Source organism: Falco peregrinus, chromosome 2 (assembly GCF_023634155.1).
Source record: "Falco peregrinus isolate bFalPer1 chromosome 2, bFalPer1.pri, whole genome shotgun sequence".
Classification (NCBI taxonomy): Eukaryota; Metazoa; Chordata; class Aves; order Falconiformes; family Falconidae; genus Falco; species Falco peregrinus.
The window spans coordinates 65,655,972-65,676,791 of NC_073722.1; the positions used below are offsets into that span (position 1 = coordinate 65,655,972).

The 20,820-nt window shown below is 44.3% G+C and overlaps 1 protein-coding gene across 11 annotated transcripts in view; it reads right to left on the minus strand.

Moving 5' to 3' along the window:
• The window catches only part of EPHA5 (EPH receptor A5), a 211,653-nt gene that overhangs the window by 20,410 nt on the left and 170,423 nt on the right, over positions 1-20,820 (minus strand). For 7 of the 11 annotated variants that reach the window (XM_055796936.1, XM_055796933.1, XM_055796927.1 and 4 more), the window contains 6 exons: positions 16,148-16,213; positions 9,221-9,288; positions 7,651-7,776; positions 6,445-6,630; positions 1,937-1,998; positions 913-1,122 (listed from right to left, as the gene is read on the minus strand). In XM_055796936.1, the coding sequence (XP_055652911.1) occupies positions 913-1,122; positions 1,937-1,998; positions 6,445-6,630; positions 7,651-7,776; positions 9,221-9,288; positions 16,148-16,213 (718 nt within the window). The remainder of the gene's footprint in view (positions 1-912; positions 1,123-1,936; positions 1,999-6,444; positions 6,631-7,650; positions 7,777-9,220; positions 9,289-16,147; positions 16,214-20,820) is intronic. The other 4 variants (XM_055796937.1, XM_055796931.1, XM_055796930.1 and 1 more) reach the window with 1 other exon arrangement.

The following is a 20,820-nucleotide window of genomic DNA, read 5'->3' on the forward strand; positions in this document are numbered from 1 at the left end:
AGGCTTATCACTGCATGCCTTGAAGGGCCAGATTCTCAGCAGTGCCAATTAGCACATGGCAGCACACTGCCGCCGCAGCAGGGCTGGCCACAAGCCCTCTAGCCCGCAGGGAGGCTCTGGTCCAGCCGTGCACTGAGTCCTGTTGCAGGGCCGTGACTGCCAAAAGCTGAAAGGCCTTTCCCAGATCGCCACAGGAACTGGAAACATGACCCAGAGAGCTCCCACCACCCGTAAAACAATACCCTTGGAAAAACACACTAATAGGACACATCCAGGTGTGCCAATCATTGCTATGAATACAGGAGGCTCCCTCCAAGCCTGTGCTGCTGAGGTTGGGTCCTGTCCACCCCCTCTCCACAGCGCTGGGGCCAGGTGGCCTTGCACTGGGACGGGCGGGCTGATGGCCTGAAAGGATGGAACAAGGATGGAACAGAGCACTGAGGCTGGAGCAGCTCTTTCTCAGGTTGGGGGAAGGTTACAAGGTAACGTTGAGGGCAATATGCATCATTTGCCATGGGCATTCCAAGCTTACCAATGTTTTAAAAGAGTCAAAACGTCCAGAAGACCATAGCTTACATCTCTGCCTGGGTGCCTAAGAAAAGTACTTGCTCTTGCTCTTTCCTCCCTTTGGTATTGACCAGAGGACAGAACAGAGCTAGGAGTGCAGTAGCTTTGCAGAGTCTAGTATTTGACTCATGTGCCCAACATGAACTTAAAAGTTACTAGTTAAGTTCTGCCTTATGTGGCCATTCCCACTAAAAATTTACAGGCGTTTGCAAAATTAATCTGATAAACTTGAAACATCTGGCCAAACCCTCATGCACAGTTTAGAGGCTCTGGGTTTGTAAAAACCTCTCTGCTAGAGAGCAAAGCTCTCTTGAGCTCCATCAGTTTGGTATCCTCGTAACTCACCCTGGTTGTGTACGCCGCTTCAGGGTCATCTTCTAGGACTCTGGAGAGGCCAAAGTCTGACACCTTGCAGACTAAGTTGCTGTTGATTAGGATGTTCCTGGCAGCCAGATCTCTGTGTACGTAACCCATGTCAGACAGGTACTTCATTCCTGATGCGATGCCTCGCAGCATCCCAACCAGCTGAATGACCGTGAACTGTCCATCGTTCTTCTGCAAAAGGAAGGAGCCATTTGATCAGTTGAGAATCCCTGCACCCTCAGCACTGTGTGCGCATGAATAAAAATGCAAAGGCAAGTCTCCAGGGAAGAAACCCAGGAAAATTAATAATTCATTACTCTCATGCTCTGACCACAAAGCTTTTCAAGGTTTCACTGTTTGGATTAGGATCTCTAGAGACAAAACTAAGGAAATGTTGTTCTTTTAACTGGAGATCAAGGAGCAAGCTATTTCCACTGGTGACTGATAAAGAGACTGCGACTGGCAGTGAACACATGTAGGTATGTGTGTAAAGGCACTGGGGTGGACTGTCTCAGAGTTAGCCAACTGAATGGCATCAAGCTGCATGGAAATCCTACCTCCAGGGGTCCACATGTGAATATTTGGGGGTGAGGGCTCTTCCCCTTGTTGCTACATAACATTTCTAACTACTTCCCCTGTCCTTCCTTCTCTGCCTCTTATGTTTCACGGAAAAACCCTGACAAGTCTGGGGTTTGCCATGATGCAGTGTGGATGTGCTCTTGAAACACATCAAATGTCTCAGAAGAACTTAAAAATTTCCATGCAGCAGACTGCTTTCTAAAATAAACATAGTACCCTCCAATTCATTAACTGTTTGTATTAATGCACCAACCAGGTCCTTCATGATGCTGTATAAAGATAGATTAAACAGATCTGAGCTACTTTTGCCTCCAGACAGCATCAACAGCTGGACCAGCACCCAGCAAACACTTTCATCACTATTAACCATCTGCAAAGAACCCAAACGTTAAACAAGGTACCCCTGGAAAAAGGATCTAAGTATTACCTTTAAAAATGTATCCAGAGAACCGTTCTCCATGTATTCGGTGACTATCATTACAGGTTTGCCTGGGAAAAAAAGTGCACAAGTTTGTTAGCAATTTAAAAAACATGAACAATAAAACAGTCTTTTCATAATGCATCTGAATGTGAATATACAGCCAAGCAACAGTAAATCTACACTGCTGTCCCAGCAGGATGACAATACTTTTTGCCAGAATATATGCAGAAACAGGGGAATCAAAGTGGAGGGGGACAAAAAAGTAACTCCATATAATGGGTGGTGTACCAAGCCCCAGAGCGGATAGATGTTTGAGAAAGAGGTTGTAACCTATGCACAACCTTCTCCTCATCTCCGTGAACAAGCTGAAAGCTTGCAGAGGCCAAATTGAACTCAGTGTCCTCTTTTAACTCTTCTCTATGGCTTCAACACCCTGAAGTAGCAATGGGAGCCCAACAGGAGCAACCAGGATGATCTGAAGTGTCTACCTGAGCTTGGTAACCACCAAAACCAAGACCACAAAAGGAAGGGATTACATCCCTTGTAATTCAAATAATCCCATGTGACTACCCTCGTAAACACATCTGGAAGTAAGAAAAGGAATATTTATGCTGCACAGCAAAAGCAAGTTAAGTATGGAATGAGTGTGAGTGGAAATCAAACCAAAAGTTCTTAACAAAAGACCTGGTCTCCTATTGTTGACAGGAATAATAATGCCTCTCCAAATCCATTTGATTAATTTTCATGCCCGAGTCATTTTAATGGTAATTATATATAGTTTTTGCTCAGTTTTTATAACTAATTTCTCGCTAGCCTGCCACAATGACACAGCAATAATTAATATGGTGTGCTCCAGTCCTTGTAAATTCAATGAAATCTTAGAAGAACATGTAAATTATTTTTTATTTAAATCAATTTCTGTTAGCTATCATGAAGCACAGACAAAAGAAGGGCTGTCAATTATTTGTAAAGTGCATTATAAATGTCTTTCATAGAAATGATCAACGAGAGCTGCTGTGTGTCATAACATGTGCATGAAGGTAAATGCTCCTGAAAATCGGCGCTTGTTCTACCATTTAAATGGATCTTAATCTTCCCACTTTCCTGTTACCTTAACTATTTGCCTAATTTACTGCTTAATTATCTACATAATAAAGGTAATTGTGAACTTGTCAAACAAAACACTCATTGTTGTGCAGATACTGTCTTTGCAGCATGAGGGACCTGCGCTGCTTCAACTCTTCTAAGTCAGCATCTCAGCTCCTGTCTGAGCTCGAAGCTTGCAAAAAGTATTACTTTTGATATAAGAAACACTCCTCAGGGCCATGAAAAATATTGCTGAGTCCCAAACAAAGTAATGGGCCCTATCTTCGAGGGACACAGCCACAATGTGGCTGCGTGCAGGAGGAAGGAGAGATCTCAGGTGATGTTGCTATAGGTTGAGAAACATGGCAGTGGCTATGCAGGGAAGGAAAATCCCAGGTATATCTCGATGTGTTTATAATTTTTTTTTGCTTTTAAACACTAAACCTCTGACTGTATCATGGGGTCCCTTATCTCTGACACTTCCAGGCAGCACTGCAGTGAGACTGGCGTCTCGTTATGCCACCACCCTGGGGGACCTCCTTCAGACTCCCACCTTTGGTTGCCATCAGAGAAAAGAAAATAAGATTTCTGGCACTTATGTTTCATTATCTGACTGCTGCAGGTTGACAGTAACCATGGAATAAATTAGCCCCATATCCAAGAGCATGGAAATAAAGACAAAAATAGAGTAACTTTCAACAAAGTAAATTAAAAGTAAGCATCAGCCCTTCTAAAGCACTGGGCTGATTCTCTGTGTTAGCAGGGCTCCCTCCCACTGGCATTACGGGGCCATAAAATGTGGGTAGATGTCATCCATATCAATGTACTAATGCAATGCGCACACTGTCAGCGCACCCAAAGGTAGGTGAATGAAAACAGCACTGTCATTACCTTTGTAAAGCAGAAATAGCTAAGGGCTTGTCTGCATGGGGACAATGAAGACGATTAATCCAAATTAACTAAGGTGTGCATTTGAACTAGATTAGTTAAATGGTATTAAGCCCCTTCGTGGATATTCTCATTCAGAATTAAAAATGGCCTAATTCAATTTAACTTAATTTACTTCCAAAGTAAATCACGATGCAGCAAAGACATTTTACCCTAAAGATCTGAATCTATGTTAGGCAAATGACTGAAACACTGAAGGGAAAAATAAGTTAAACAATACTTTGAGATAGAAGCACAATTTGGGATTCATAAAGCTTGTTTTGGTCTATTTAAAAGAAAAGAAAAAAGCTGGGAAGATGCTCCAGATGCCTGATGGAAAAAAACATTGAGTGCAGTAAGCAAGCATTTACTGAGCTATGAAGGAGCTCAGGGTGCGTGTACCTCCTTGCACCCAAACTCCAGTCACCCCAAGTTCAATTTAGAAGCAAAGCTCCCAGTGTTTCCATGGCATTTGGAGCAGACAGCCACTTTATATAAAAGGCAACTTGCTAGGGAGGCGCATCCTTCTCTAAAAGTGGAATTCCTACTCATCCCCTTGAGGCCCTGGCAACCAGAAAGGCTCAAGCCCATGCCAGCAGCAGCTTTTATGGATGTATAATCATCACTCGCTTCCTGCCCAATATCCCACATCCCTGCAGGGCTAGAAACGCGAGCTTTTATGTATTAAGGGCCACACAAGGTGATCCCGAGAGATTTTGGTATTTATTCAATTTTTGGGAGAAACCTATCTTGGTTTGTTTTTTTCTTTTCTTAAAAGTTTTAGGAAATGCAATTTCAAGGAAATGCAAGAAAAGGCTGTTGATTGCAAAATAGCATTGATTTTGAGTAGGTTACAGGATATGAACACAACAGCTAGCAACTCTGTACCTTCTCTATTGCAGCTCTGAAAAAGAACTAATTTTGGAGATACTGCCACTGATGAATGTCGAATGGTACTAACAGCAGCCACGTGGTCCCAAACACCAGCATTTGAACAGTAGTAGCTAAGCACTGACATTACCAGTCATGAAGACAAGAGAGAAGACAGTCATTCACACTTCAGGACTGTACTTCAGCTAGCAAAAACTTCCTGAAACACTTAAAATATTATCTCAAAATAAAGGAGTAGTTGTTTTCAAAAAATCCTTGATGCAAATAAAATATTGTCTCAAAATAAAGGAGTAGTTGTTTTCAACAAAAAAAATCCTTGATGCAAATAATGTAGATCCTCCAAGGCTTTAAAACGGAAGAGTAATGACAACTCTGCAACTTTCCCCCAGCCTCAGCACAGCACCAACATCCGGAGAGGCTTGGGTTGGGCACATTCAGATGTGCCATCCCTTCCTCCTGCCCTTATCTTTAGTGCATACAGTAATTTGGAGGAGAACTGGGCTGGGAAAACTATGGAAGCTTATTTTGCTAACTGAGCAGTCAGACTTCAGAAACTCTCACGCTGGGATGTTTTCCCAGCCCTTTCACATTTTCCCCAAGCCCTCAACCCCCCTCGTAATCTCTTTGCCAGCACCAGGGGCAACTGTTCCCATCAGCATCACTAGCAGATCCTAGAGGGAGCTTGTCTTAATCGTGCTTTTACACAGTCCTGTCACCTTCAGCTACACTACCATTCTTCCTTGCTTTTGGAAAGCAAAACTTCAGCTAACTTCCCTCCCTGCTCACATCCTCTGTGAGCGATCACAAGGCTCAGTACTACCCTCCTGTGGGTTTTGCTTCAGTGGTTTCTCAAAAGATGATGGCTGGAAATCATCAGGGATTGTGGTTGTTTTTTTGTTTGGTTTTGGTTTTTTTTCCAGACCCTTGGTAGCAGAATCCTCCCTATTTTCCTGCCAGGGAAATCACTTCCCACTTCTTGGCACACCTTTGCTCACCCTGGGGATCATGTGGTTTCAAAAGTAAACAAATAAAGGCAGGAATAAGAAGCAAGCCTGCTCCAAAAATCTTGGCTAGTGGCTCGGCATTGCTGTGTTCAAAATGGTCTTGCATTTTGCAGACAGTAGGTGCTGCTGAACTGCTTGCAAGGGCAGAAGTCAGGCAGCACAATCCCTTGGTGTTCAGACATCCCAGCCTTACTCCTGTCTCCATCACTCACCCCCTGCCTAAGGCTGGCCAGGCATATCATTGCCTCTTTCTGTCTCATTCGATTTGGGGCCTTTAAAGAGGGGTTTCCTCTTAGCCCATTCTTATTATGCCTAGGTGAGGCAAGGTTTGCAGAGGACTTAATGTATTTTATTATTTTAGCCATTATCTATCCATTCTACCTGGAAGAACAATGAAATCTCTCGGGTGCAAACCCCCTTTACAATTTTGGGGAACCTCCTGGCCAGACCTACAAAGTGTGACATTTTAGGCAAGGGGAGTTCACTGTTTTTTGAGAAATTATGAAAGGTGCAGTCAAAACGTGAGCTGCCCAAGTCTTCCTCCCTTAACCAACTCTCCCATCAGCCGGAGTTCAAGGACAACAGACCACAGGAACTTGCACCTACTTTTTGTGACGACGCCTTCCAGGTGGATGATGTTGGGGTGGTCGAACTGCCCCATGATGCTTGCTTCTCCCAAGAAATCTCGCCTCTGTTTCTCCGTGTAGCCCACCTTCAGCGTTTTGATAGCCACTGGAAACTCGCGCTTTCCCTGCAGCTTCAGCCGTCCGCTGCAGACTTCGCCAAATTCCCCTTCAGAGAAGAACCAGAAAGAATGGGATCACAGCACGTCGAAGGAATACACAGTGCGCGTCTGCCTGCAGCAGCCCGGCCCCTATAGACAGCTGACCAAAAGCACGCAGGGCTGCCCCATACTCATGCATGTGGAAAGCTGAACATCACAGTGATCGCCATCTCAAATAGCCAGTGTACCACAAGCCAAATAATTCCTAAGCAGAAGAAAACTAGGAAGAAAAATGCAGTTTTCCTGTATTTAAAGAGCTACACTCTATATTCTATTGGGCTTTTTCCTCATTTCGTGTTTTCGTCTAGTCACATCCTACATCATCGCCCTGTGTAGATGCTGTAAAATACAAGCCACTTGCTTCTTAACCTTGCTTTGGTAAGTTACATAGATGGAGTGTTGTTAGCCTTTCACAGCAACATATATTTTTATAGACTATAAGCCGCTTCTGATTTTATGACCACCTTTTTTAAAAAGTAACCCAAATGGATTTTTTTTTCTTCTTTTTTTCTGGTGAACAGTAAATTACCTCCAAAAACACAATTTCAGAGGATAGAAAATATTCCTAAGGTTGGATACAAGTCCAACCAGCTTAACTGGAAAGAAAATGGGAGTTTCTTCTTTTAACCAAGGAAGTTAGAGGCTTTTAACTTTTGTTTGTGGGGCTTTTTCTCTCCCAGATGACATCTTATTTTTAATTTTAGCTTTGAGACTGACCTTAATGGGGGGGGAAGAAAAAGGTTAAAATGGTGAAAAGAACCTGAAAATGAAGTGACTCATTTTCCTTAGCATCCATCAAAACAACTCAGCTCGATCCAAACATGACCATTTTCTGCTGGTTTCAGTTCAGTCCTTGAATTTTAAAACCACAGACAATGACAGGTTTGTCCCAGACATCAGCTGGAACACGCTCCCCATCACTTGCAGGGTACCTAACAGCACAAATATTTCACGGCCCTTCCCAGATCTCTCGTGTTAAGAAAGCTAACCCTCCACACTGCTCAGGGTCATGAAATATGTTTCCATACCAGCTCCAATAACTCTTTCAATGGTTATGCATGAAGCTTCAATTTCCTTAGCAAACTCGTGGACAGCTTGATTAGGGTCCTCATAGGTGTGGGGGTCAATGTAAGTCCTTACTCCAGGCAGCTTAACTGCAAATACAAATTAAGAGCATTAATGGTACATAGCATGACAGAAGATGGGCAATACACACTTGTGTCCCTTACACTCTGCTTTGCTGGAAAACATTACAGCAGGGAAAACCTGTTTCTACGGGAAAAATGAATAGTATTCCGGGAAAATGACATTTAGTTTCTATGTGACACGTGTGCAACTTCATCACATTTAGAAAAGCACATGACAGTGCTCAGTTGGAACAATGCATCGCTAAAAGTCCCTCTTGGTACTGCATAATGGCTGGTCGGGGGTCTGCTGCAAAAGGACTCCTTTCTGGATCTGAAAAGGATATGCCAGGAGGAAAAGTACAAAAAGCAAAATGTTAAGGGAACAATTTGCAAAGCAAGTTGGATGGAAGGGGGCTGATGGAGAGTTGCAATAAATTATGTCCTACCACTGACATATTAGCTAATCAATCAGCCACATTATTTCAGATGGAGTTACTGGGATTGAAATGAATGGAATATTTGCAGAACAAAGCCTGTGGGTTGTACCAGTATAAATACAATCAATAGCAGGCTTTTTCTCCAGGACTTGAGAGGGGAAAAAGTATTTTCATTATCCATATTGTAAGTTTGTTTTGACAATCATTAAGGCTACTCACACGAAGAACTGCTCATCAGTCTAATAAGACAGCTACATTACACTGTGGCTCTTAATTGATTTGCTTCCTGCTGCCTTTATTACATAGCACTAATGGAAATCTGACTTTCACTCAAGATGCGTTTGCCTTTTCCACCCCAAAAAGCACCCTGCTGTTACCCATCCCCAGATCCTACAGCACTTGGCGAAGGCAGGCTTTTCAAACACTGGCTTTGGATGCACGGAAGGACTGACAGTAACCATGAGAGGTACTTTCTAGCATCACCGCAGAGTTTTTTTGTACATAAGGGCATTAACACAGCATCTCTGAAAGCTTCCTAGGCGCAAGAAGTAGGCGCTGTTCCTCATGCCTCTGCAGAGGCATCCAAGGCAAAGAGTAGCTGTGGGCTTGGTCCTCACGGCTGGCTAGGGTGGAGCAAGGGTTTTAAACAGATATTCTGGACCAAAGCATCCAGACCACAAAAATGTAGAGCTGTTTTGTGCTGACCAGGCAAAATTAATAGCACCTTGAGTCACACAGCAAAGAGAGAGGAATAAAACAAAATGGCTCACTAGAGAGATCTGCTGCAGGCTTACAGGTGTGAATAGCTGGGCACGTACAAGGACTGTCCAAATATTCAGTTCTCCACAGGGCTTAAAGCAGGGGCAGGTGGGGACTTACCGAATAACAGAACAAACAGATCTTTTGTGAATTACCAGGAAAACCAGATTACTTGGTTTTTAATTTTTTTCTTTCAAAACTCTCTCCCCCTCAGTTGTATTCTCGTTACCACAGAGTGCCAAACCCAAATATATACATGTCCAATCTTTACTCACTGTGGCCATTATGAAAATGCATCTTTTCTTCTTCTGGATCTTGTTTAGCCTTGCTATAGCCACATCGCCTGGAAAAAAACCCAGAACAGTGTTTTTGTCTCTGGTATGGCAGAACCCCGCTCTTCACTTCAAATCACACAAAGCACAAAACCCCAGAGCAACAACGAATCCAACCTCTCTAGCGGCTGTATTGCTGCTGACCCAGTTTTAGCTCATCAAACTACTTGCAATTTCCCTAACGGGATTCAGGGCCCAAGGCCCACTGATTTTCAATTGGACTTGTGTTTCCAAATCCCACAGATGCTTTTGAACAATTCCACTCTACCATACATCTAATTCAGCTATTATAAAGAAATAATAATAAAAAAAAGCAAGAACAGGAAGGACAATGGAAGGGGAATGGGATGAAACATTAGAACTGCAGAAGCAAGATCTCCCGGACCGCAGAGCTTTTGCAGGCACCATGTTGTATGTATTGCATGCTCCTCTTCATCCACTGGTCGTTTGCATAGAACTTTAATAATACTTTAGAAAACAGCCTTATGTAAACATTAACACCTTAAACACACGCAAAATAATTGCTTAGAAAACCCCAAACCTGTTGCCTCACTGCCTTCAAGGGTCTCCTATGTATTCCTGGCTCTGATGGGATTTCCTGCACATCTCCTGTCTTTACGCAGGGGAGCTGCCATTCATGGAACCCCCCTTCCCAGCAGCAATAAAGATGGAAGAAGGCACACACTCACTGCCTGAATTACCTTGCTCCCATGTCAGCACTAGGCAGTGCCAGGATGCTGCGGAATCTTACCACAGAGTTGCAACCACAGTCATATGGCAGTCGCATCTCCCCCAGGGCATCCTCCTATGAGTCTTTGGCTGCTCTTCCCTGACTCATCTCGCTGGTTCTCTAGGTGATGTTATTGCACTAACATTAACTGGCTGCTTTGGTGGCATTTCTGAGACCTGCTTCCCTTAGACAACCATGTAGGAAGCCACAGGGTAACTACATAAGCAAGGAGAACTGCAGTATACACACACATATATACACATCTTCAAATATGGGATGAGGTATGTATGATGCACATATACACACCAGTTTTTCCAAGGACCTGATATGATAACTGGATACAGGAACTGGATGATCCTTAAAGCAAACTGCATGGACATGAGACACAGGGACACTGCCTGGCAGAGTGAAAAACCTGCAACAGGCACCTGCAAGCCTGCCAGCGTGCAGTGGCATTGCTAGCCGGCACACCTCAAAGAAAGCCTCAGGTCACCAAGAAGCCACTTTAAGCTGAGAAACTTGGGAGTCTTCTCTTCCATTGCCCACGATTTTTGAGATAGGGGGATGCGAGCACACACAGCAAGGAGGAGCATACAATTAGCAGAAACAAAACGGCAATCCAGAGGAGGCAGTAATAGGCATCTGCATGAAACATGCCCTCAGCATGAAGTCCTATTACAGGGAACTTCTTCTGCCTAGATGCAAGGGGCCAAGCAGCCTTTTGGCTACAGGATTTTGGCACCAGATTTGTGAAACGATCACGATTACAAATAAAAGCCCCAACACGATGGGATGTGCGCACTGCTGCTGAGCTGGCCCCAACAGAGCTGGACACTGCAGGGCTGAGGAGGGCAAAAGCAACATGAGCTCACAGGGTTACTCTGGGGAAGGGGAGCTGGCACGCAAGCTTACCTTGGGGAGAAGGGGAGACCCATGCCAAGGGGAGAGGAGGGAAAAACACTGCAAAGGTTGTACAAGTGCAGGGGAACGGATCGAGACAAGGCACAAAAGACCAGGGGGGAGGCTGACAGGTGATCTGGGGACACAGGCAGGGAGGTAAGTAGATTGCACTTGATTAGCAGCCATGCCATCCATGCAGGGCACGATTTCAGCAGCAGCAACTAAGCTGAGACCATCACGCTTTGAATGCAAAACCCATGAGAGCAGCAATGAGGTGCTTGGAGAAACTACTCAGTTGTCCGCATGTAGGTACTCACTGCCTTGCTCTAGCAGCCACAGCGGCATTTCCTGAGATGGGGTCCTGTCTAATTAACTCAAAAACTAAGCACTACGTGTATGCAGAAGCCCTGGGAGTAAGCATCATCTCAAAGACATTTTGGTGTTCATAATCCCTGGGTGAAACCAGATTCTTCTCCTTCTTCATCATACTGCCTCCCCCTTACGTATATAAAGTAGAGATAGGAGTATCAGTATCAATTCCCACTTCTGGCCACCCCAATTTTTTCTGCTGCAAGTTGCCGAATGTTACATCAGTTGTCCGCAGAAGTTATTTTCCATACTGAGGCATATAACTCAATGTTCCTCTTAAAAATACACAAATATTTCAATTCATCTTTCTGTTACATACACAAGATTTCTGCTGTTCATTTTGAAAGCAAATGCCTTCATCTCTTCCTCATGTTTGGACTACTTCTAAATAAAAATAAAAGCTAAATAAGCTTTTTGAACATTATCTTTTTTACTACCTGCATCTCCTGATTCTTTGAATATAAAGATGGAGGAGAGAGAAATGGGGAACATGCCATTGCTTACATCCAGTGATCCAAGCACACCTTGATGCATAACAGTCCATGTTTTACTGCCCAGGCACACAAAGGGCCAATGCAAACCAGTTGGCTCTGGCTGTCCCCCTCTGTCAAGCCAGGAAACACATACAGCGGCAAGTCACATTAGCATATGAAATCAGGCTCTGGGACCCCCAAAGCATCGTTAAAACAAGGCTCGACAAGACACACCGAAGTGAAATGGCAGCTAGTGGACTGTGACTGTCAAGGAACAGTTGGGTGTCACTAACAAAGCCTGTTGCAAAACCTGACTGTTGCAATCACTTCTGCCCTTCGCATGCTCACTTTCTTAAACTATCCAGAGAAACAAGCCAAGCAGAAGCTGATTGAGGCTAAACTGCACTTCTGCCTTTCTTGACCTTCAGATGCTTTAAGGAACACACACAAGTAGTTTTTACTCCTTTCTTCCCCAACTAAAACTCATAAAAATCTGCTTTTTCACATTAAGAGTTCTGATTCACTACGTGAATCTTACTGGCAGATAAAAGTATCTAAATATTGTGCCTTTGCAATATATTCTGGGGGAAGAAAAAGCTCCCACTTGTTTGTGAAATAATCCATTTCTGCATGTGCATTTGCTCTTAATATTTATTGGAAAAGCTGTGAGTCAAAAGCTTCCTGATGGAAGACTCATTCTTTAGTTTATTGTCACCGTACAAACCATAGATTCTCTGTATCTTTTCTGTATCATGTACAACGGAAGCATAAAGATCCTGATGCTCGCTTCATCTCCCACTGAGCTGGAGACACTCAGCCAAAATGTTAATGTAATTCAGCAGCACACCTGAATCTCAACTCATTTATTCCTGTTGTGGATTTGTCCCAGTTTCTGTATCCAGAAAGCAGATGTCTTCCTTGCACAGTTCTGTGTTTTTCAATAAACGTATCAGAGGAAAAAAAAAGTGAGACTTTAAATATTCTTAAGGCATCATGCCTTATTTAAAAACTACTTGCAGATTGGCAGGCAGCTCGTAAAATATTTATGGGGCAGATTATGAAAGTGAAGTTGTAAAATGATCCCTAGATAGGTTTATAAAATATAAAATGGACAGGTAGAAAGATGAAGAATCCAGCTGGGAAGCCAATGCCCACTGCCTTGCATGGCACAAGCCAATTCACAGAGAAAAATCCTTCAAGAAATGAGGCAGGAAGATGCTTGCTCTCCCTGGACCAATGGAGATACTTTGTTTCTGACCCTGTGCTTCAGGGTGCCCTTGCTGGGTGGCGTGTGGCCCCTCAGCCACTCGAGGCATCGCCAAAAACCATAGAATGCCCAAGGGAAGGTGTTTCCATCTCCTTAGCTGGGGCAACCAGTGTGGTTCACAACCCAGGCAGGACACAGTCAGGGGATGTTGAACTGGACCTTGGACATCCAAGCCCTAGGCAGTGATGTGGGAGAGTTTTTATATACTCCTTTTACAGGCACCGGCCAAAGCATTTCAGCATACAGCCAAGGCATTACTGGAAATGTACATGGGAACAGCATTTAGACATTCCTGATGAGGAAAGGGACCTCACTTTGCTAGATGCAGTCAATGCCATTGAATGGCTTGTGCCCTGAAGCAGCGTGCAAGCTCCCATCCCAGTCCTGCAGGGATTTATACATGTATTTCATCTCTTAAGTATGAGATAAATTAACTCTGTGCACTTCTCTGAAACACAGACAAAATGCCACTTGCTTTTCAGGGATGAGACCTTCACTCAGAAGCACATCTTTTACAATAAATCAACTCTGAGGAATGCATCCAACCCATCTCAAGCTGTCATCTTACAGGAGGTTTGTGAGGACCACAAGGTTGCTGTTTACAATGGTTAGTGCTCATTTCAGACATTCCAAGATGTTAAAGTGATAAGGTTGCATATGTGTTGCAGGGCAGGACCATGTTCCACCCAGAGGAACAAACAAACATGGATCATTCCTTCTAGTCAAGATCCTGTTGCCTCAGCTCACGTCTGGAGACAATAACTTGTTCAGTAAATAGTTTTATCCTGGATAAACACCACCGATAGCAAAGAGACAGAAGCAAAAATCTACCTCTAGCAACGCTGGTCCATGTTCAGCATTTACATTTGCTGCCTGCAATCCTAGAATACATTCAGTATCACAAAACCAGGGAATATTCAAGGGACTGGTGTAAAACAAACAGGTTTTATACTGGAAGTTGTTTCCGATTTTTCTGTTCTTCCTGCTTTTTTGATGTCTATAATGAATTACTTCCATTGCACTGGACCAAACTTTCACCTGGAGTTAACCTGAAGCAACCCATGCAGGCTGGGAATCTGATTCATTCAACTCCTGTATCTACTCTCAAACTCCTGTAACTTGGAGAAGAGGATCAAAAGAGCAGAAAAAGGTCTCGAGATGACCAGCTAACACCTTTAGCTCAGTTCAGAGATACACCAGACTGGCCGGAGAGGAATTGGGGAGGTTCCTTTCCGAAGGAACTGTCCTCTCAGCTGCTTTCCCAGCCACTGCTGTCCCCTCTACACAGTGTGACCCTGCCTTGGACCTCTATTAACCTGGACGCCTTACAAAGGAAGTTTCACAATTCCAGCGGTAGTATTTTTAGCCTATAGTCTTTCCCTGCCTTTGCACTGAATGACTCCCTGCTTTCCTAAACCACCGCCAGAACAATTAAAAATAATTTAAACAAGATACCATTTCTCCCTCTCACAGGAAGCTCCCTCTGAAGTAATCTCCATAGATCTCTCCAAATAGGTTGTTGTGCCTTCCCATAGCACAGCTGATGGCGTCTGTGCCTTGAAGTCACTTTTCCCATTTCCCCCTCCCAGATTGCTGCCACATTAGTCTCTACACAGCTTAGGAGGAAACTTGCAGAGAGTGTTTTCCAGGTCAGCCAAGTCTTCCCTGTGTGTGTCTCTTCTTCATAGCCTTCCGGTCCATTCTTGGTCTCCTCTGAACAGTATTTTCCATTGTTGTCACTCTCTGGCTGGGGGTCTTGCTAAGGACATTTGAAGCATGACTCCCAGTGAGGGACTGCTTCTGCATGGTGGCACAGGCACGACAGACAACAAGAACTACGAAAAGATTTTCTTTCAGTGCAATCACTGTCAAACCAGTGGCTCGCAGGAATGACTGCATGTGTCAGAAGAACATTTTGCAGCCAAATGCTGAGCTGAGCATCCTTGCTCACTAACACTGCTCTTAAGCACTCAAAAGTCAGGAAAACCAATTTTAAAATGCTTCAACCAGAAAAAAAAAAAATACTAATACTAATACTAAAAAAGACTAATACAGTCTTCTGCTGTAGGGCCTTTGTGATTTGCATTTGCAAACTCCTCGCTGGTTCAGGCCTGTCAGAGCCAAAACAGCACTAGAGGACCCCAAAACAGTCCGCCTTGGTGACTGCTGTGCCCCACAGCCAGGGGCTGCACCGTGACCCAGCTACTACCATGCAAAGCCTCAGCAGCTCCAGAAAACACAGTAGAAGAGTTTCACACCTCTCGCCCAGCTATGCTGCAAAGCCTTCCCTTTTAACAACGTGTGTGGGACGTCTTAGCGCTCCTACGGTCTCAAGCAGATATCTGATGGCAATTTCATGAGTCTCCTAGGAGGCTTAGAGAGATCTCTGCCTGCACAGATTACAGCTGATTTAGAGGCCTAAAACACATTCTCTTCAGGGAGCAACACAACTCGCATCCAGTCAAACCAACAGAAATTAAAATCACCCTTCCTTTGATTAGTTAGAAAAGAGGGGAGAGTATAAAGAGAGCAGAAACTGGCGAGGTAGGCCCAGATGGTGGCAGAATGGGGCAGCATGCAGCACAGACACGCAGCTCTCAATGCCCACAGAGATATATCCAATGCTGCCGGAGCATATCATTGGCAAACAGCATCATGTTATTGCCATGTATGTCATACATTGACATGTATGTCGATGACATACAGTTAATTTCACTGACATGCATGCTACATGCCACTAAATACCCTTCCAGTCCTGCCTGCCCCCTGCCTCCTTTCTGGAGGCAAATTACCTCTCTCAGCCCCTTTTGGTGACACGAAGCAGAATTTGATGAAGTGTCCAGCATACATGATGTTTTATTATGAGACATGACATTGCTGGTGTGGTGTCTGGATCGATCACAGCGTAACATATCAGGTTTTTTTCTCCTGGGACCCCTGTTCTTGCTGCAGACACACTCTGTTTTTGGTTAACGCTGTTTCCAGTTGTTGAGATAGACAAGCAGAGTGCAGAAATTGGATGAGAAAGTGATTTCCAGGCCAATACAAGAAAGGGAGGGAGAGGCAGACTGTGCACAGAAAACATGGAGGGAGGACACGAAATAGGAGCCAGCACAGGTGGGAACACTGACCATGTTAGGCTCGGATAGGCAACAGCACGCAGAGAAGAAGCCCACCCACAGCCATGATCGCAGCAACTGAAAAGCAAACAAAAAGGCCCAGGATAAGGAATAATCCCACCACCCTGGCAAGGTGCAAATACATTCCCAACATTTTTATATGCCCTTCTTCCTTCTTATTGCAATTATTTGGACCTTAACACCCTGGGCTGCAAGAATTTCATGGGATGGGCTACCATTGGGGAAAAAGGCCTTGGGGAGAGCATACAGATCCTGGTCCTGCAAAGCAATTAAACATGTGCTTCCTGTACTTGAGTACCACCATTAGGATTAATGGGGCCATGTACTTAAACTTAAGTACCTGCCTTGGAGCAGGCAAAGTAAATTGCATGTGCGGTTCAGTTACACTTTGTTTTTTTAAAAAAAGCACTGGATGAATGCGAGCCCTGCTTTGGCAGACCCTTATGCATGTATTCAACTCACACAGCCCTTTCCGAGTCTCCTTGTACCAGTGAAGCTTTGCATGTGTGTTACCTATCTGCAGATGCAGGACCCTGTGAGTCGTGTGGGAGCAGTCAGCCTAAATAAACTCAAAATATGGCGAGCTGAAAGGCACTGCACGCATCCACATCTTGCTTTTGAAGGCTGCTGGGCCATTACTCTAATCTAATCGGAGTATGGCTCGCCTGGCATCAGTCCATAACCCAAGGCTGGTGGCACCTCAGTAATTGCCCTTTATCCTTGTCAGAGAACTTGCATAGACCATTTTTCTGTTACCAAATCTATTAAGGTAATTCATCCTGGAAAAGAACATAGTGCAGAAGAAACAACAGAAAGAACTTCAGTGTGATATACAATTGGGAGCCCAACAGTGCAGACATAACCTGGTTAAAGTCAGCTGAAGATCTCACTCATCATTTCTTCTCAAATCATCATAACATGTTTTTCTTGAAAAAAAATTGTGTCCATCAGATTTTTATCAAGTATAACTTACAATGACTAAACACATTAGAATAGCCTGTTTAGACAAAATTAACATTCTGCAACTGCAATGCCTTAAATTATGATGCAAAATAACTTCAGGCATGCAATGATTTATAGAATTATATACTGGATTATGTGCTTACTTAAATTAGAACTGGTGAAGAATGTCTCTCTAAGCTACTTTTGCATCAGCAAAACAACTTGCTAACATTTTCTAAACAGTGATGCCAATATTTTTTTACTATAATTGACAGCATTTCATAATGCCCCATCTTCTGCAATCATACTAATAGGGGAGCAGCTCAGCTATCACTAAACCTCTCCACTGACCCAAGTTAAAACCAGAGGTCCAAAAGTACACAAAGGGAACCCAAGAACTATATATTTTGAGTCAATTATGCCATTTTCTGGGTTTAACCTTGCAGGATTTGAGCCCAGCGAACTGCTATGCCTCCAGAAGATCACTGTGGCTGTGACAACTTAGCTTACATTTTAGCTAGGAGGCTCTTTCCCCCCAGGCATTTTCTAACGGTTGCTGCCACCAGACCTTCCCTCGCTACTCAGCATGCAAAGTCAGAGTTTTTGGAACAACAGTTCAATTAACCTGAAAAGCAACAGATTCCTTAAAATGAAAAGAGCTCACTGTTTTTTTAAACAAAGAAAACTCTTTGAGTACCTCATCAGCAACTGGGCTGCTCCGACACAAAATCAGCCCCCTGCACTGAAAGCAGAGTGCTTCAGATCTCCCTTGCTCCTCTTTACGGGGAAGAAAAACATGCTCAAGTGCAAGGGAAATATGCCTCAATGCAGCCTTACTCCTGCACATCCATCACATAATGCTGTGCACTTAGGGTCAAAATACTCAGAGGTGTAACATTAGGGGAATCTAAAGCTCTTAGAACCAAACTGAACTGGATCACCAGACAACAAAATTCACTTTCCAGTTCCAGGAGTGCTTGGATAGGTAACTGAATGGACTACTTGGCCTGAACAGTTAGGGCAATGGAAGGTTTATTACAGCTTGTGTGAAAAGAATGCCTTGATTTGGCAGATAAACTTCAGAATATAAAAATTCTGAGGCAAATAAAACTGGATGTTAAACTCCAGCAAAACCACTGTGCCCTCATGGCCACCACGCATTTGGGTGCTGACGACTTTTAGGAGGGGCAGATCTTCCCCGTCTCTTTGTTCCACACAGGGCTTTCTCAGTCTAGAAACCGAGGGTCTGAAAGCAAACACTTTGCAGATGAGATTAAATGCTGTGGCAGGATAAGAGATAGCCGCTCAATGAAATACATCCAGACCTCTCCAGGGTTTTAAGATCTTTAGCCAGCAAGCTGACCTGTATCGCAGAGCAGTCAAGAGTTGAACCGAGCACTGTATACATCAAAATTATCTGCAAAGTCTCCTCTAGCCTCACTGAATCAACCAGCAGACTACAAGGACAGCTTGTGGGGGCTGCCCATGGCTCCAGCTGTCAGTCAGGACCCCCTTCAGTTTGCTGCAGGTTAACAGGTGACACATCCATGTAATGGTGAAGGCTATTGAAAAAACACCTGCAGCATTAAATCCCCTTTGCTTGAAAAGAACAAGATGCTGAGGTGGCGGCATCCGCAAAAGTCAAGCTGGTTTGAAACAAGGTGTGACTTCTGCTTCAAGCCCTGGCTTCAAGGACCAGCCTGCAGATGGGCAGAGACAACAAAGAGGATCCTGGAGATACAGCAGCACCTCCTGGACCATTGTGGCCTCCTGGAACTGTCCCACTTCTTGGCTAGATCAACCCTGCCACTCTTGGTTATCTCAGGCACACAAAGATGACACTACTCCAATTCTAGCAAAGGTGACCCCCATAATGCCTGTGTGGCTTGCAAACCCAACTTTCCAGAGAGCAAACTGTAATAAACCTGTGCTAGGAGGACTTATCAACACTCTTGGCATTGTTTCAAAACCCTGGGCTACATGCTTTGTTAATGAAATGTATACGATGGCCCCAACAACTATGCCTGCAACCAATGTAATTAATTTACCACAAGTCTGCAGATGACCCAGAGAGCATTCAGAATTAAACTACATTTCCAGTGGCCATATAGATCTCTGAGAGGCTCTGCCTCATATAGCTGTGGTTTTTAAGAGTTCTAAGTTGAAGACTTGGAGTCATGATAAATGAAAGCCTCGTTTGTTACTTTTAATAAGCTGCTCTAATGGGATGTTCTTCAGAAGCTTGCAATTAGAGACTGAAATATTTGAGGGTGCCTGGAAAGATTTTTCTAATCCTTCACACAGCCTTGAGCGATGGCAATGATTGCTTCCTGCATCTCCAGGTCAGGAGGCCAGCACCGCACCTAGTACTTCATGAGTCAACATGCTTGCTTCAAACATCAGTGGAGCAGCATTACACCCTGTGAGCTGCTAGGAGTACATTCCTGCTTTGCTCAGAACTATATGAATGCTTTAGGAGTCACCTTCTCTTCCTGCTGAGCTACACCTAGATCACGTGTTAAAGCATGGCTCTGCGCTGCTCTAGAATAACTGAGAATGCAGAGGCCCGAGCAGACTGTACCTGTGCAGTCACTACGGGGAAGGACAGCAAAGCTTCCAGGGAAAAGAACTGCACTTGGAAAGACCTCTGGCATTATACTTTGCTATGTCCAAGCTGAAAGAAAGTACAGACACCCTTTTCTCTAGGTGAGAGGCCAAGTGCCACAACATGGCGTGTCCCCAGGAGAGGTCACACTTCCTATTTCTAGCATTCAAAGCAAGGTAAAACATCCACACATTCAGAAGTCCAGACGGATGACTGATTTTTTTTCTTCATCCCCTACCCACTCCACAGCCAAGAGAAGACACTGTAATACCCCAATTTAAAACACTACTTACGCATGGGGCTTTCACCAGTGCATAGCAGGAGCCTGGAGCTGCTACCACTGGTCAGGCTCCATTTTCAGCTTGAAGGGCAGCCCAGTTCCCTTCCTGAAGTGGAAATGGGAATTGCACAATGCTGTCAAATGGATCATCTGAAGAACGAAGGTGAGGAGCTTTCGTCACTGACTGCTGCACTGCCCCACATTTCCCCTATTCAGACAAATCTTACGCCCGCTGCTTATCTGTTCATGACAATCCTCCTGCCCCATTCCCTCGGCTGCTGCCAGAGTAACTCAGAAATGATGCTTTCAAGGGCAATGCTTCATGGGCTTGGAGCTTAATTACAGATGTGGTCAATTCCCACCTCCTGTCTGGGCCAAAGTCATCTGAAGGCAGATCAGCCCAGGTCCCTAAATCCTCCTTGAAACTGCAGCAGCTCAGACTGGCTTGCAGAGCCCAATGTGTTTGCACAGAAGTACTAACCCAAAAAGTGTTTAGAATAAAAAAAGTAAAAAGGTGTTGGAGCAGTCAAATTTGCCAAGCTGATCTAGGCAGGATGCTAAAGATGGGGATTACAGGCAGCACATTTCCACACTGGCCCTGGGAAGGCATCGGCCTGTGCAGAAGGAGGCACTGGAGCCCCTTTTTTCAGAGGGACCCTGTACAACAATGCTGCTAACAATCCTCTCTGGGAAAACATACCATCACAGAGCAAAGAGGCTGGTAACACAATGGAGGTAGTAAAGACCTTGTCCTGAACAGAAGCAGGACCAGACTCTGCCTGCTCTTGGTGGATGGGAATTTTGACTTGGCAGAGCAATAGCTTCTCCAGCAAAATC